Here is a 17,523-nt window from a genome sequence, read left to right on the forward strand (position 1 = left end):
ACCTGAACATCAGCAGGAGAGGACTCTTTAAAGTAGAGACTCTACATACTGATATACACCTGAACATCAGCAGGAGAGGACTCTTTAAAGTAGAGACTCTACATACTGATATACACCGAAACATCAGCAGGAGAGGACTCTTTAAAGTAGAGACACTACAGACTGATATACACCTGAACATCAGCAAAATAAGACCCCTTTAAATAAATCTTCTGCATGCTGCATATGCACAAAAAAGGACTTTTTGGTTTTGTAAATATTACTTTGATTATATGTTTAAATTCTACAATAAATGACTATTTCAGTACTTTTGCTCAAAATGTCACCTTTTATGTAACCAACATTAGCCGACAGATTAGCCAGCTAACTAGCTCGTTATCATACTAGCAAACTTAGCCCGGTTCATGCACGTTGCACACATCAGATATAATATGTATATTTATCCTTGCAGCTAGTTGGTGGGGCTGAACGATTTGGAGAAAATATCTATTCAGTTTTTGCGATTTTTGCGAGGATTTGTAGCAAACAAAAGTGTTTTCTTTAGACTGTAGAATATGATGTGTCGGCCGGGACATCTCTGCAGCATGATAATATTACATTTAAAATGCTATTTTGACACACATTTTCCTTTTACAAATATTGCACCTGCTGCGATTTGAAAATTGTTGTCGGCCATATTGCAGTTTCGATACAATTTGGATTGATTGTTCAGCCCTATTAAATGGCCACTTTAACCTAAGGAATCACCTTTTGCATATTCAGTGACTTCAAAGAAAACATGTACAGTATAGTGTATCTCAACACCAATTCACATGTTTTGACAAAGAAAAATCGTCAGAGAGGACTATGATGAGCATGTCATGAAGATCTGTTTCCTCAGTGGAAGTGCAGCACACGAAGGTCCTGCTGATGTGTCCATCATCGAGGGAAGGGGGGTTCTTGATGACTGTAGATGTGTATCAAAGGCTTACCTTCTGCTCATGGGCTTCATATGCAATTAACCGAATATGAAATACACTTTGAAGTATTTCAGAAGCTCTTTCTTGAGCCAAATGTCCTGAAGATGTCTCCAAAAATCAAGGCTTTATGGAACAAACTTCTAGCTTAAGTGTATGCACACTTTTTTCCTCAACTTGCAGTTCAGAGGAAATACCTGCTAGTATGATGTCTAGTAACAGTGACCTTTTTCATATGTTTTGCCTGAGCCCACTTTGTATAACTACATGTGTTGTATATTGTTAAGATAATGTTTCAAAACCTTGTTGAGGGTGTTGCCTTTGAGTGGAGTGCACCAGCTAGGCGTAAAAAAGTAGGTCTTAACTCTAACGTCGGGCATTCCATTACTATGGATACTAGTCTGTCTTTCCGATTTAAGCCTGCTCCATACTAGGCCTAAAGGTTCCACCCAGGCGCCACGCATACAGGGCTTAAGTCTAAGTGGTGCACTAGTCATAACTTTAGTTTGGTCTTAACCTTTCGGTTTTACGCCAGACGTAGAGTTATGCCCAGACTTCATTTGTTGTGGTTTGAGTGTTTGCAGCTAAAAATGTATACAATTTACAAAATACACATTCTGACTTACTAAATGTCATTGGATATTTTATCTGAGATGTACTGAAATTGATCACTGTAAATACTTTCTTCAGGATCGGCCAGAGATTCTTATTTTAAGAATGTTTCATCTTCACTGAGACTCTCAGTAAAAAGTGTCCTAACTATTATTTTTAGCACCATGTGTGCACCAGATCATACAAGTTTGAAATATTGTAAACCGTTGCTTAGTCCTGGCTGGAACCAGTGTTTCAGAACATGAGGGTGTTGTTTTAAAGAGACCTTTATTTCAGGTTTTGTATGCCCTTATTTAACAGGTTTTTTTATATAAAGATGTTTTATATAAAAGAAGCCCATAATAAAACAAATACATACTAGAGTAGTGCTGTTAAAGGTAGAATAAATAGTATGTAAATATTATCTAAATATTTAAGTAGAAAATAATATGCGATAGTGAGTAAAAGGAAGTAACAAAGATAGAAAACTGACAGTAGAGTTTACCTGTTGTTAGAAACACTAAATGTAAGTAGAATTTACTTGAAATATCTTCTATAAAATGTACTTCTGCGTGGAAATTGATACCTAGGATTTTATAAGTACTGTAAATGTCTCAGTGTGGGACATGGGGGAATGTGAGGGGCTTGGTTGGATAGGAGGCTCGAGTTGAAGTGGCTCTGTAAGCTAATGGGACATGTGATGTCACCTTCCAGATGAGTCCTTACAGAAATAGAAACATTTGAAACATTAATGATCTGTATGTTTCCTTGATGAAGTTTTAATGGCAGTGTGAGGCGCGTATGTCAGCTCATTACAGAGTTCTTATGCCAACAAATCATATTGCTGTTTTCACCACTCCCCCTGACCCAGATTCACACACAACAGGTGATTTCTCTGGCAGCTTAGGACTGTAAACTAGTAATGCAGTTAGTCTGTTCAGAGCCAGGATCGAGAGATATGCCTTTATAGCTAACTCTCTAAGTGTGGAGGAAATGTACAGCTTGCAGACACAGCTTTGTTCTATTTTTGAAAAAGTTTCAGCTTGCAGACACAGCTTTGTTCTATTTTTGAAAAAGTTTCCTTTTAATGTGTCTGTAGTTTATTTCTCCTTCTAACCAACCTTCACTTTTTAAAGCTCAGTACTATTTTTTGCTTTGAAATTAAACTGATGTTAGTCCTCAAGCTTGGAAAGCTCATAAATAGCAACTATTTATGGAATGGTAGAAAACAAAGAAGATAAACTCTTGGTCAAATTCACCCCTCGCATACCCCACAATTGTTCAATTTTTCAAATAAAAGCCTTTCACTGTACATTAAATAATCTGTAACACTGTTAGAGCACACAGCCTGCATGTACCTCATGAAGGGTTGGTGTCACTCACATGAGCTTAGTATGAATCATACAGAGTCTTTAGATGTGAGTATTAGTTTTTTTAATCACAATTGCATTTTGAATCAAAATTTAAAACAGCCACGAATAATTAATCTGTTTTTGGTTTGGTGTGACCCAGTTGTGTTAGTTGGTTCTCAAGGATGTTGTTTGTTCGCACACAGCACCACTTTGGAAAAACGCAGTCATTAACGCTGCAGCTTCTCTCAGTTTGCAAAGGGAAGCTGTTAAGGGTTAATCACTTCTCCATAAATGAGACAGAAAAGAGAATTCATCCTTTTTATTCCCCAAATGTTAGGGTTTTAATTTGCAAGGAACAAAGTATTCTTGCTACTGTATACAGAATTTAAAGGAAAGGTGGTCTTGCAAATTAAAGCAAAAAAGGGCAGAACATTTAGCAGAAATGGAAGGCCTCGCAATCAAAAAAGAAGAAAGGATGTAATCATATTCTGAGGTTTGAAGTGAGGCCCTTGAGATTGCCCTCATTTCCTAGAAATCAAAATATAAATGATTAAAAAGTGATTGCTTGAAAATGAAAACGGCAAGTCTAAATAAATGTATGATTAAAAAAGAAGGCCAGAGCTTATTTGCTCTGTTCAGTTTTACATGAAACACACAAAGGACGAGACAGGAGTGTAAAGGAACAAAAGCTACCAATATACTGGTGAGCTAGATCAAACAAACAGTCTCTACATAAAGTAGCAACATCTAGGTTGTGCACACTGACATGTGCAGAAAAAGCAGATGGAGGTTATACCAAGTGATGCTTTGTAAGACTTCTGCATGTTTGCAGTTAAAAATGTTTTTGTGTTTGCCTCCCTAGCCATGTATACTTTTATCATGGATAGGAAGTGTATCAATTAACAATATTGGTAGTCTTCATTGTTTGCATGATAACCAATGTGTTGCAAAAACACATGCAAATCAGTAATTAGCCGGTACACCTGCTGTATATTCTTACTGTGACCTCCAGCATAGTGATGTTCAATAGAAACAACAGGCCACTTGTTCTGATGGAACTACAGTGTCGCGTCTTTTATTGAATATTATTCAAAATAAAGTGGGACTGCCACAGCTCAGTTGGTTGGGTTATGTTCTGGGGCCACGTGTCATCTCCTGTCACTCACCATTTCAACACCGTCACTTTAAATGTCTCCAATTATGCAAAATGCACTTCTTGCTGTCTTTTATACATAAATATGTGTCCCCGGTGTGTAAGGAGACTCACAAAGTGTCAGCAAATACAACCCTCTCTCTTTTCCTCCTTACCCACATCTCTAAAAACGGGGGTACAAACAAGCTGATCCAGATTTGCCGTTCTTATGACGTAATGAGGAAAATCTGGGCTGGCTTTACATCGAACTAATGGCAACGTCCCGCCCACATGACATATCAACCTATTGTCCACCATATACAGTTGGCAAGCTGAATACCCTCTGTTCTGGAAGTAATGTGGTCTGTGTTTACATTAGCAAGCATTACTAACCCTCAGAGCTAACGCTGTACTGGAGAGACTGTGTGTAATATAAAGGTCCTGTCCTTGTGGTAAACCAAGAGAGAAACGTTTGAGCTCCATACTGTTTCAGAGATAATGCTCCCGGAAATAATGCTCCTGGTAGAAAACCGCACCATGGCAGTCTTTACTTATTTGTGCATTTGTAAATAAATGATTGCTCTATATTCATACCCCTCGTCTCAACTCCAAGGTTTTTGTTGAAGCCGAAGAGCTGGGTTGTAACACTGACAACTAGAACTGTAACACCAAACCTCAAGACTGCCACTATCACACCAGCCCTCAAGACCTGGAGCTGATCGAGGTCAGCAGAACAAATAGTGGCCCATCTCCAACCTTTCCATCATCTCAAAAACCCTTGAAAGACTGGTTGCTGCCCACCTTCAGCAACACCTTGACACAAAAAACCTTCATGAATGTGGGCACTTTCTCTGGGGAATAACAGGAATATTCTGAAACAATATGGTATAGATCAGGCTGTATTTACCATGTTATATGCAGATAGAAACATACCTTTCACCATTTGACAAGCAGACGTAATTCCAAACCTTTCTAATATAAATGTCCCATATATCAGGAGCATTGTTCTGTAAATATGAGAGTGGAAAAGCATTATTGTATTGCCATGAGAAGAAGAATAGCTCAGCAGTTTGACTAATTCTCAGAAGACTACGCCATTTGTTCATTAACAGAAGGCTCTTTGAAGACAAAAATCCATTTATTTGCCAAATAGATGGCTTAAATAGTCAAAAACATTCAGCGCAGTGGTGTGAGGTAGCTAGCTAGCAGGTTAATTGATGGAGACTGCTGCTTTGACACTCAGAGCTGACAGTGTGGACTTTGTGCAAGGTTAACCTTTTTGTTTTTTTATTAAGTTTTACAATAAAGAATATGTGTTTAATTTGTATATTCCAAAATTCCCAAACTTAACATCACTGGGAAAATGTTCATAAAAAATATGATGAGCTTGAGCTGCTGTACAACCGCTTGGACGTTGACAAGTAGAAGCACATTAAAATCACACAAACGTTTTATAAGCAGACTAAATAATGGATGAAAAGGCACATTTAGATCATTCATCACTGTAACAAATGTATTTTACTGCAAAAGCATGTGTGTTTATGGTTTTGCATTAATGCTCTTTACAATGTACGCATGTGCTTAAATATGTGCTGTTATTGTGTTTCCATTGAGCGGTCAAGTGTGCTGTAATTCAGCACATTTGTTTCTGTACCAATGTGCTCTATAATTAATTGTAATAGCATAAACCTACCGGGGACTGTAGATGAAAATTAGCCTTAATTAGCTTAATATGGCACATTTACATGATTGATTCAAATGCTCATGTAAATCAATGCCATTGTCCCTTCTTATATAAATACAAATACTCATCAGACCATTCAGCCACCCCACCACCTGCTCAATATAGCAACACTAATTTCTTTAAGGTTCTGCCTTCATCACCTATTTGCAATGTTGCCTCAATATGTAAACTATACTGGAGGTACATATTGTCCACATCACAACACTAGTCTGATGCAGCAAATATTTTGCATAGGGCTTTCTGCTGTTGACAAAAAAAGCTTCAACTATAATTCAAACCGTATATTCTGAGCTGCTGTAGGGAACAGTGAACAGTCAAATAATTCCATTTCAGTCCAATATCCCAGGACCAAAGGCTGATTTCCTACCTTCATTCCATGCATTCCACAGCCTGCCCTCCATCCACACCGACATGAAAGGGTTCAACATCAGCGTAGGTTCAGCACATTTTAACATCCTCTCACACCTGCAGCAGTCTTGGGGGGGTGGGGGGGGTGGGGTTCCCTCACATTTAAGAATGGCCTATGTCATTGGATATGCCACAGGAGGAGCAGACACTCCAAGTCAGTTTGCTGATCGGATATTTATTTAATAACAGTAAACATTTGAATGTCAGAAATATCAGGGAGGCCAACTCAGTGGACATTTTAAACGACAGCTTAAGACACATCTTTTTATCAGTGACACCCTCCTTTTAAATAGTCTTTTAGTTGTTATTAATGATTTATTTTCATATAGTTTTATTTATTGTATAGGTTTTTACATGAATTATTTATTTCTCAGTTTTATTAGCGACATTACTTTTTAAATTTGTATTTTAATCTTTAACCATATATTACAATTATTATTATTATTATTACGTTTTTATTATTATTTTATTTTATTGTGTATATATATTTTTTTGTTGTATTTATACTATAGAATTTATGTTGTATTGAATCTATTCATTTTGTCTAATGTCTTCCTTTATTTACCTGAGGGGAATCATTATTTATTTTATTGTATTTTATTTGTAAAATCAAACTGTTATATTATGCTTTTATGCTGCATGTTTCCAAAAAGATCTTACCATCTGATCTGAGGAGAAATTTCTGTTCTGTTCTGTTTTATTTTTTATTATGTGCCAATTTGTCAAAGCACTTGGATCTGCAGCTGTTGTATAAAATGTACTATATAAATAAAACGTATATTATTAATATATGCCCGTAAGCTCCAATCACATGAACGCATTATTTTACGTAACGATATCTACGTTACTTAATTGCTGTATAATAAGGTTTTTACACCTACTCTGCTCTCCCAGAAGAGAAACTGTTTCAATTTCAACATAATCTCCGCATCGTCATTCATCCGAGCATCTTCCCAAACTGAGCCTCTGCTGTACAAGAGGCTTTGATTGACAGGAAGAGGGGGTGCCCCTTGTTGAATACTTGCCTGGTTGATGAGTTTGGCTCACAGGATTTCCAGAGGGGGGGAAACTGCAAAGTGCTCAATTAGGTTTGCATGCTCCACTGACTGCTTTAAAAGAGCATAAGGAAAATACTGGAGGATATGGAAGATTGGGAGCTCCATGTTTTTGAATGATTAAATTCAATAAACTTTAAAAAATAACCTGTCAAATCGTAAGAAATGTAAATTATCCAACAGACTAATGGCAACCAATTCAAATATAAGATATGGGTTCATAGATAAATCTGGTGTCTTGTTGATTGGTTTACACTCCCACAGTACCATTACTGTGGGACTGAACACATTTACACTGACAGCGGAGGTAGAGATGCTGGGTTAATCATTATTGACAGCCGCCCCCTTCGACATATGAAGGTGTTCTGTGTGGGAGTCTGTATACAGTTAGGATCCAGGCTATAGGGAAAACAACGCACATCGTCTGTCCAATATCACGTCAGTAGCAGGAGCTAGCCAGCAGCGATTAGTTGTTAAAAGCAGGGTCTGTGAGTTCTTGCATCGTGACCAGAATAAATGCTTTATCATATTAAGATCTGACATGAAAAATACAGTAAAACTTACATATTGGTTAGGTAATATAGTATGATTAGCTATGCCTGACAATGACTCTGTCTCCTATAGGAAATTCATTTCATAGAGCAAGGTTGCTTTACCTTCCTTCCTATTTCTAAAGTTTGTCCGGGCTGTAGTTTTATGTAAAGAAAATGATTTTCCTCAGGATTCAGTAGTAGTTAGTGTTAAAATCAACAGCCAATATTTTCATATTCAGTAGAAAAGACTATCCTCTCTACAGTATCTAAATATACAACATAAAGAAAATACTGAATAATTAAAATACAATACACAACAGGAGGTTGTACATACATGAGGATTGTGTCGTTTATATCATACAGTTGAGACCAGTGTTGCCAAATTTAGCATGATAGTAACTTTGAAAATCCTAACTTTAATATTTCAAATGTAGATCTTTTTGCCCCGCCTCCATATGACACAGCGTGTACCCCAGCCCAAACAGCATCTGCACAACATGTTATCAGCTCACAATGAGGAAAACAGTTCATCCAGACAATGATGCAATCTATCACTATTCTGCCTTCCACATGTCTTCTCTCTCACTCCGCGCAGCGAAGCCCAGCCGGGAGAACTGGCGGGAAACTGCGTCACAATCATCTCCTTCCAGAGCTCAGACCGACTCTCCAGCTGTTCCACCCATCACACCTCTTCCATGGGGCACTGACACCAAAACATTTAAATAAACCCTGCTATAATTTTCATTGACTCAAAAGTTCAGATCAGATTGAAAATATATGTATTAGACATTTGACATCAAAGGAAACAATGATGGAAATGTTAGGTGCTGTGTTTAGATTATTCTGAAGACAAAACCGCACTCTTATCTTATCTTGCTTGTTTTAGACTTACAATGCCCCCATGAAATCTAAGGCGCTTATATACAACAATCCAATCACACAGCTGCTGGTGGTTAAGTAAGAGTTGAACCAATTTCAAGGTTTTTTTCTCATGAGTTCATCATTTGGAGGACGGCCAACGCGCACAAACATACTAACAGCTGGATTCATCCCACCGTTGGTAAAAATACACCGCGTCTCTGCAGTCTTTCAGTAGCTTTTCAAATCCCGCTGTTCTGACATCTGTCTAGAACCATACATATATTAAACATGAAGACACACTGCCACTATGAAGCAGTTGTGAAACAGTAGGCTTCTGTTGTCTCAAGGTTCAGCAGAGAAACCCTTTTTATCCACCCTTTAATTCTTATAATGTAACTGCTGGTTAGTATATTCCAAGAGCTACACTGAAAAAACTGAAACGTTAACTTTAATTAATTGTATAATGTTAACAGATTTCAATGAACTGTATTAGGTTAGTTGAAAGTAATAATATTAAGTTTAACCTAATATTTCTTTATTTAAAAGTAATATAATAGCTTTCGATTAACCTTATGTGAAATCTGTTAAGATAATACATTTAATTAAAGTCAAAGAATCCGTTTTTTCCGTGTACTTGTGTTGTGTTCCCACCATGTCTTACATTTTTTAGAACTTTTTTCCAGAAGACCTCTCCCTGGTTCATGCTTGTTATATGTATCTCTGGGTTCGCATGCTTAATAAAGCTGCAGGAGTTCTCAGGTGATTGAGAGTCTGCGTGCTCCTGTCAGAGATTTGGGTCCATATGTTGGATTTATTGAGTGTTTTTTGTTCACGCTCTACAGGGACTGAGGCGACAAGAGCCCCTCTGTTGGCCCATCTGTCCCGCAGTGGGAGCTCCCTGCGGGGCCCGGGTCTGTCCCTGGTGAGGCTTAATGTTCCGTTGGGCTTTCCCTTAAATTACACTCAATGAGGAGCCTGAAGTCATGGTTACCCTGTGTTGATTTGTCAGTCCAAGTAAGCAGTTTTTTTGGATTGGACTTCATCCCTTGTACCACAAACATAAGACGGTTCTTTTAAATCCAGAATATGTCATCTGTCTGATAAGAATGGGGCCTTGTTACTGTCTTGACATGCTTTCTGTAAAGAACACCTACTGTGAGCGTCTCTCTTGTCTGCTGTTACCTGAGCCTGAGCACAGGAAGAGAACAGAAACTGCGGCTCCTGAAGTGGCTGACATAATGGTATCCAGGAGATTAAGTGGGTCTATCTTAAATGGTCAAACCAGTCTATGCTAACTTTACGGCCCTGCATTGAACTTTTTTGACCCCAAACTGAAAAGGGCAACAGCTGGTCAGAATACCGCCTCCATACGGCCCTATTTTATAGTTGTTAGTGTCTCAAACTCAGATAAAAGCCAGATGAGATTTAAGACACTTTTATTTAAAATTAGGTGCATTTTTTCATCTCTGTTAGGTCAAAACCTTCTAATATTAAATAACGTTTCTATTAAAAAGTAAATAAAGTCATGTTTGACTTCAAGGAGGTCATAATGCACCTGAAGAAGTTTGATAAGTACAAAGCATGATAGAAGAAACAACACTTTAGTTTGAGAGCTAACTGTCGATATGCTAACACAAAGGGCGCACTGGAATGGATGTATGTTCATTGGCTCTCACTCAATGCTCCCACACAGTGCATTGAGTGATTGAACTGATCAGGGATCAGAACAGGGCTGCAGGAGCTCAGCGGACCTTCTGTGTAATCCTAAATCCCTGGAGCCTCTTTTGCTGTAATTTTAATCAGACTTCAAGAAAACAACTGATCTCAGTTTAACTGCAGCTGCCACAATCACAGGAACAGAGCCTGTTCTGAATCATGCCACAGTATGCCTCAATTCTGAGACTTCATTCAGTACACTGCATGGCGTACACTCTAAACACTTGTGCAGTGTGTGATTTTTGACCTGGTAGTATCTCAAATGGCACACCGCTGCAGTGCCCTGATCAGTGATGCACCCCCCTGTTAGCTAGCTATTATTCTGGGTAGCAAATCCTTACAGAATGCTGAGCGAAATCCAATCAAATGAACAGTTCTTTTTGGCTGTGACGTAGCCAAGATGCCGATCGTTTGGTGTGATGATCTGAGTGTTGTATTAATTGTTCCTGTTTTATTTTGAACTGTATTTTCACTTTGTGTCTGGTTTTACTTCCTTTCTTTTTGTCATATTTATTTGTCAGATCGTCGTCCATGTTCCTGCCGGTCGTTCTGCTCCTGTTCCTTGTGCTCTCTGGTCTGTACTTTGTGTCAGCTTTTTTAAATAAAGCTCGCTTTTGTTTGTTTTTTACTTTTATACCGGCCTCCTGTCTTTCACTGCGTCTGGATCCTACCCGTTGTTAAATCCGTGACAGTTTTGAGTGAGGAGTACCCACACACTGCTATAAGTGCAACATCTTGGTATTGAAGAGTTCACACTTTAAAATAGCAAATGTAAAGAAATACCCAAATTGAAACACAACTGTAAAAGGCTTTAGATGTTTTAAAGTGGAGTTCCCTTTACTGTGTACTTCAGTGTAGTTTTAAGCAATAGGACAGACAGAGAGGTGGAAATATATTTAGGTGCCAGGCCAAACCACATCCTGCTGTGAGCAAAAGGTAAACACCCAACACAAGATACGTGTCTTTATCCACACTGCGCCCCACACACAGATGCAGTGTAGCCCTAAAGCACTTTTAAATCCTGGTGACATATTGCTTTTGATAACAGCGTACCTGCTGGGGTAACCCAAGCAAAGTAAGATAACGCCAATCTGACATTCTGTAAAAGCTGTGTGACCAAGCTGTGGTTAGAACTACAGCTTTCCCTTCCTTAGCAGAGAGTTGGCTTGAGTACTTGGATAATCCACTGGGAGAACATCACTCTAAACCATTAGCCCACTGACTCTCTTTATATCTTCTTACACCCGTCTCTGGTGATTAACGTTAATAAGAACCATGTCGGTCTTTACTTCTCTCTAAAGACTAATGACTGTAAAACAAGAAAAACACATGAGTAGCCGATATTAGCCATCAGTGTTGGAAGAAGTATTCAGATCCTTTGCTTGAGTGAAAATACAAAGACTATGGTATATAAATACTTAATTTCAAGTAAAAGTCATGAACTAAAAATGTGAAATAAGTACAGATATAATATTATCAAAATGTATTTCAAGTATCAAAAGTCCGAGTTGGCAGAAGGCATAATGGCTGTTTTTACAAAATGAGTAGAACTCTATATTATCCTGTTATTATAACTAACAAATACATGTGAGCACTTAAACGTTGTTCAGTGTGGGGCTCATTTACTAATGGTTAATTTGTCAAATACTAGGTATATTAGCAGTACAGTACTGCATCTTATGTTATATTGTGTATGTACAAAGTAACTAGTTACTATAAGTGTTGAATAAATGTAATGGAGAAAAATAATGCCTCCATAAGGAAGTGGAGTAGAAGTATATGTAGAATAAATTACAATTACTAAAGAAAAGTACACATTTGTTAGAAGTGTAGTAGCTACATGCTGGAGTAAAAGTACTTACATTCCACCGATCCGCGCATACGATCAATACTCATCAAAATGTGACTTGAACATAATAATGGCCAAAAATATATTGAGGAAATGAGTTCAAAGAGAATATTAATGTCCCTCTCGGGGTTTTTATTTATTGACATTCAAACTAAGTGAGATATCCTGTCCGAAAGTGAAATGACATGTTTTGTTACAATGTCCTCTTTTTAGGCAATACGTCTCGCATGGTACTGCTGAAAAAAAATGACTTCTTCCATTAGATGGCAATAAAAATTAAGAAATGTATATAACACTTTCTTTATGATATACAGATCGTTCACCATGTTTCTTTAGAACAACAGTTGGTCCTGAATAGATAAAGTGTCTCTGGCAGTTTAATGGATAAAAATAGAGGAGGCATGGAGATGAACAACAGGATCTCCCCCAGCAAACATGTACATTTATTTCTCTCTCAAATGCCCGGGGAGGGGGAGGCAATGTAACAATTGTCCTCATTCTCCAATTTCTGCAGCTGCATGTAATGAGACACGCACAGAGTGTAACATATAGCCGAGGTGATTGAAATTAATTTATGTTCCTCAGGGGAAGCTTTCATTTCACACTATTAATGCGGCTCCAGAAATAGCGCTATCAGTTTGTTAGTCCATTGCTTCATTAGTCCGTCACTCCAAAACATCACCAGAGACTTGTTAGCATGATTAAATAGTATCACCATCATATTTAGAGCATATAGAGAGGCTGATGACATAGATCCACTGAAAAAACACTATTTGTGCTGATGTGTCAAACGGAAAGCTACTTCCACGATATACGATATGATTCTGCCTTTCCACGAGGTATTGAAATGTAGTTTTGTAAAGTGGTATTTTGGAGGGAAACATGAATACATACACTTGTTTGAAAGAGAAGTACTTTAACAAAACATACCAGAGGGAAAAATGACCTGTTTACAACAACAAAGTAACAGAATTACATTAAAATAAAAATCTCGTTGAGTTTCAGGACAGCAGTTATTTTTTGGGTCAGAAATATAGTTAGTGAGAACCATGGCATATTTGCTGCTTTGACAACATAAACAACGATAAAACGATCAGTATCAGCAATGTATCGAACAAAATTGCTTATGGGGGCAAAGAAATTGTGAGAAACTTTTCCCTAGCTTCCTGTGTGTCAAAACAACAACAATGCACATTCATTTGCTTCCAAAAGCTTCCCTTTCAGGATGGATGCGTGAATGTTCTTGTACATGATCTCATTCTATCATCTGATCTCACACTTGCATTAGCTTGTTGTACAGCTACCAAAAGTGAGACTGATGACAGACGTGTAAAAAAACTTCTCTCTGAAGTCAGCACCCGGGCCAAAGTTGCTTTTCATAAATGATAAATAACTTTCCTTTCCCTCATCCAGCAATGTAGTTACTGTTGTGTTTGACTAATGGGAATGACAAACTCCCTGAACACATCTATACTTTTACTTTGTTGTTGGAGCCTGCTAAAGTATTTAGCAACATTCATTTTTGTATATATATATTACTTTCCCCCATTCTCTAAAGCTGGATACATGCTTTCAAGTGAAGGCAAGCAGTGACCTTCAAAATTGATTCACAATCATTTACATTTTTAAATCAGGTGGATACAGTCAAGAGACATCCAGCTGCCAGTTATCAAACAACAGATCAAATGTTCACACACACGCACGCACGCGCGCACACACACACACACACACACACAGTTATTATCCTTGCAATGACACAACTTCCTCCACGTGGTTCTGTATGGCTCTCCGCAACTTTTCAGAAAGGCTCTCAACTTTACTCCCCCACTGAGAGTTTAGTGTCACATGCACGAGACTTTTGAAAGTCATACAAACAGCGTTCCACGAGCAGTTTGTGTGATATTGTGCTAATGAGACAGTATCAGAGGACAGCAGTCTTCCTACCTTGTCATCGCTGGAGTAGCGGCGGCTGTGCTGCGCGGCTCCCGCGCTCTGGTTCATTTCAGCACCGCGGACAGCTCTAGTCGGAGAGAGAAAGCGAAACCAGTCGGTGCTCTGCTAGGAGTGATCACTCAGGATAAACTGCAGCAGACAGCGGAGGCAGGGAAAGTAGTTTTACTGGTTCGTTCAGAGCTGTTTACTGGTTCGCTCGTCGTCTCTGTGACACGCATGGCTTCTCAGCCAATGATGTGTTGCGTGTAAAGGCTGGTGCAGCAGCTGTGAGTCTGTGAGGCTCTATCCCTCCGCAGTTATCCTCACTAACCCGATATTAAGAGCAAGCAGTCACACTGGGAAATCACCACGGTCCTCCACAGAATACATACTGTAATACTGCCTACTCTGCACTGTGCGGTATTTCTCTCATTTCTGGCTGCTGCTGGTCTCTTCATGCTTCTCCACTACGAAGCATGAAAAAGCAATGCTTTGGGCATTATACTGCTTTACAAGGTATTAGAGTTATCACTAGATGCATACTTGTATTTGCACTTTCATAATGCTGCTGCTACTTTACATTTGATGACTACTTAAATGATTGATTTTATTAAGGTGTGTTCTCTTTTTTATTATGTTATTCTACTTCTTTCATAACAGCATAGTATCACACACCAACACAGGCAATACGAGGTTCCCAGTGCCTGAATTCCTTCCTATTCATGTTTCCTTACTTCTTTTACTTCTATAACACTCCCCCCTATTGCGTCGTGCACTACGCAATAAATCCCCAATTTAGAACTGAGTCTCACTCCAACATCAACACAAACATGGCATACACCCACACATTAGTCCGACAGGTGCGAGCCAGAGCAACACACACCCAATCCAAAAAATGCTCACCGTACTGTGACGCCTTGGCAGGAGATGTGTTGTAGAGTCGCCTGAAGATCGCAATACGGCCAAGTTCGTGACGCCAAATCTGAGGTATATCTTGTAGCGATGTTTGTGAAGATGATGAAGAAGTCTCCGGAGACACCAGCTTGTATATAATAAGGTTTATTACAACAGCATAGTATCAGACACCAACACGGGCAATACGAGGTTCCCAGAGACAATTGTGGAAGTCCCCCTGAACTGTCTTTGTGCATACACTTTATAGGAGAAATGTGTGTGCGTGTTCAAAGTGTGTGTGTGCTCACAGGAGGTAATCAATGACAATGCATGCCTCACTAAGTGACATGTGTCCGTTCATAGGGGCCCCCTAACGTATTTCGGAGGTTATACAACATCCGATTGCCCACCATTTGGCCCCTGAACGACATCTTCTCTGCACTCTCCATGACCTCAGAGAATAACTAACTGTATGTATGAACAGATTTAATATACCACACAACCAACAAGAATTCTGGCTCCAACGGGCGGTTAAGAAAGTCCTCTCGTTTTATGAAAGTACTCCTAATATCAACTCTTTACCTGGATAAAAGACACCTGTCCACAGTCAATAAATCTGATTACAACCTCTCCACCGAGGGCCAGACCAGAGACAGGTCTTGTGATCATGGTGGAACTAATGTCTAAGGACATCAGGGACAAGAGTGTAGACCAGCACAAGATTGGAATAGAAGACAAGACCACCAGCAAGCAGCTTGGTGAGAGAGAGACAACTGGTTTGATTATTAGAAGATGGAAGAAGCACAAAATGACCATCAATCGCCCTCGATCTGCGGCTCCACCATCTAAGATCATGAGAAAGGTGAGGGGTCAGCCAATAACTACACAGGAGGGACGTGTTAATGATCTGAAGGCAGCTGGGACCAGAGTCACCAAGAAAACTATTGGTTAAACAACTGGTTTTGTTTTATACAATGGCTTTGATTTGTTTTGTTTGCCGGACTGATTTTCAGAGTACCAACATGCTTGGGAGGCATATGCGACTGATTCGTGGTTTCTGTCCTGGTAAATCACTTCGCTTAAAGTATACTCAGTCAGAATATTGTCATATTTCTGGTACTTTTTCAGGCTTCAGGAAAAATGTAAACACAATACATGTCGAGCAAATTGAGCATGAAGTTGAAAATTATGATTTTGTTGACGGTGATGTTATTGAAGATAATATTTAGTCACAAGCTTTAGAAGAATCATCTAGTAGCTCTCAAGCCCTGCCAGTAACTAACATGAGTACTTGTAATTTGTGTGCATCTGCTATTGCACAGCTTCAGGATGCTGGTGTAGGCCAATCTACTTAGTACTGTAGGTACAGAGTCAATATCTTTTTAGGATACAAGTACGAAAGCTAACTTGAAAACCCATTTTCTTCTTTAAATTCTGAATCTAAAAGAAACACGTTTTTGAACAGAAATGGAGAATTGTTGAAGCTGTCGAAAAAGTGCTTGGGTGTCAGATTTGAAAACAAAAGGAACAGATGTACTGGAATTTACGATCAGGCAGTTATATAGATATATTCCTATGTTCCAATTCTTTAAACATTGCAGTCTATTCTCAGAAAGCCCAACCTCAGTGATATGATTACAAAAAACTCCCAAGGGTGGTGTATATTTCGAAATAAAATATGAAGAGACATCCTCTTTTTTCTAAAGAAAATGATGCATTGCAAATTCAATTATTTTACGATGACTTTGAGACAAAAAAGAAGGTGTACAGACAGTAAATGTGGGGCTATATATTTTTAATTCCTCTTTAGTCAATATACATCTGTGTGCACTTTTTCATGCACAGGACATGGTTATGACACCAATTGTAGATGACCTCAAAGTGCACTAAACTGACGGGATTCAAGTTTCCATGTTAAAAAAACCTGTTCATGGCAGCACTGTGCCGGTCACCGGGGAGAATTTTGGTATACATGGACTTTTTGTGTTTGTGGAATCATCACGGAATTGCCTACGTTTTTGTGTCATAGAGAAAGGTGATTTTCAAACTGTACTCTGTGAAGATGAAGAAAGGGTGATATTTTGAACAAAAGACATGCATGCAGAACACAACCTTTAATGGTGTGTTTTAAATGTATTAACTGTGTTGTTTGAATTATGTTTTGATGATTGTACCTCTGTAAAGTGTGTTTGGGTTTTTAGAAAAGCACTCTATAAGTATTATTATTATTATTATTATTATTATTATACCATACAAACAAATCCACAACTACCTAATGGACATGGTGTGAAGCGTTCATGCTTATTGAATGCTTATTTTTCAGTTGATATCATGCATGACATTTTAGAAGGAGTTGCACAGTTGGAGGTAAAACTAGTGTTGGAGTATATACGGGAGAACTTCTTAACTGCCAAAGAACTGGCTGGCAGAATACAGTCATTTAACTATGCTACACTGAACAGCGTAATTGTCCCCCTGCAGGAAAGTTACTTGATGGAAG

General features: G+C 38.6%; 2 protein-coding genes across 4 annotated transcripts in view; one reads left to right on the forward strand and one right to left on the reverse strand.

Annotated features, from left to right (window-relative positions):
* LOC134867426 (inactive dipeptidyl peptidase 10-like) overlaps nt 1-14,348 on the reverse strand; it is a 237,865-nt gene extending 223,517 nt beyond the window's left edge. For both annotated transcript variants that reach the window (XM_063887980.1, XM_063887979.1), the window contains exon 1: nt 14,142-14,348. In XM_063887980.1, the coding sequence (XP_063744050.1) occupies nt 14,142-14,198 (57 nt within the window). In that variant the 5' untranslated portion in view covers nt 14,199-14,348. The remainder of the gene's footprint in view (nt 1-14,141) is intronic.
* Nucleotides 1-17,523, forward strand: part of LOC134867715 (inactive dipeptidyl peptidase 10-like) — a 679,335-nt gene that overhangs the window by 551,326 nt on the left and 110,486 nt on the right. The gene's annotated exons all lie outside the window — the stretch shown is intronic.

This window comes from Eleginops maclovinus, chromosome 7 (assembly GCF_036324505.1).
Source record: "Eleginops maclovinus isolate JMC-PN-2008 ecotype Puerto Natales chromosome 7, JC_Emac_rtc_rv5, whole genome shotgun sequence".
Lineage (NCBI taxonomy): Eukaryota > Metazoa > Chordata > Actinopteri > Perciformes > Eleginopidae > Eleginops > Eleginops maclovinus.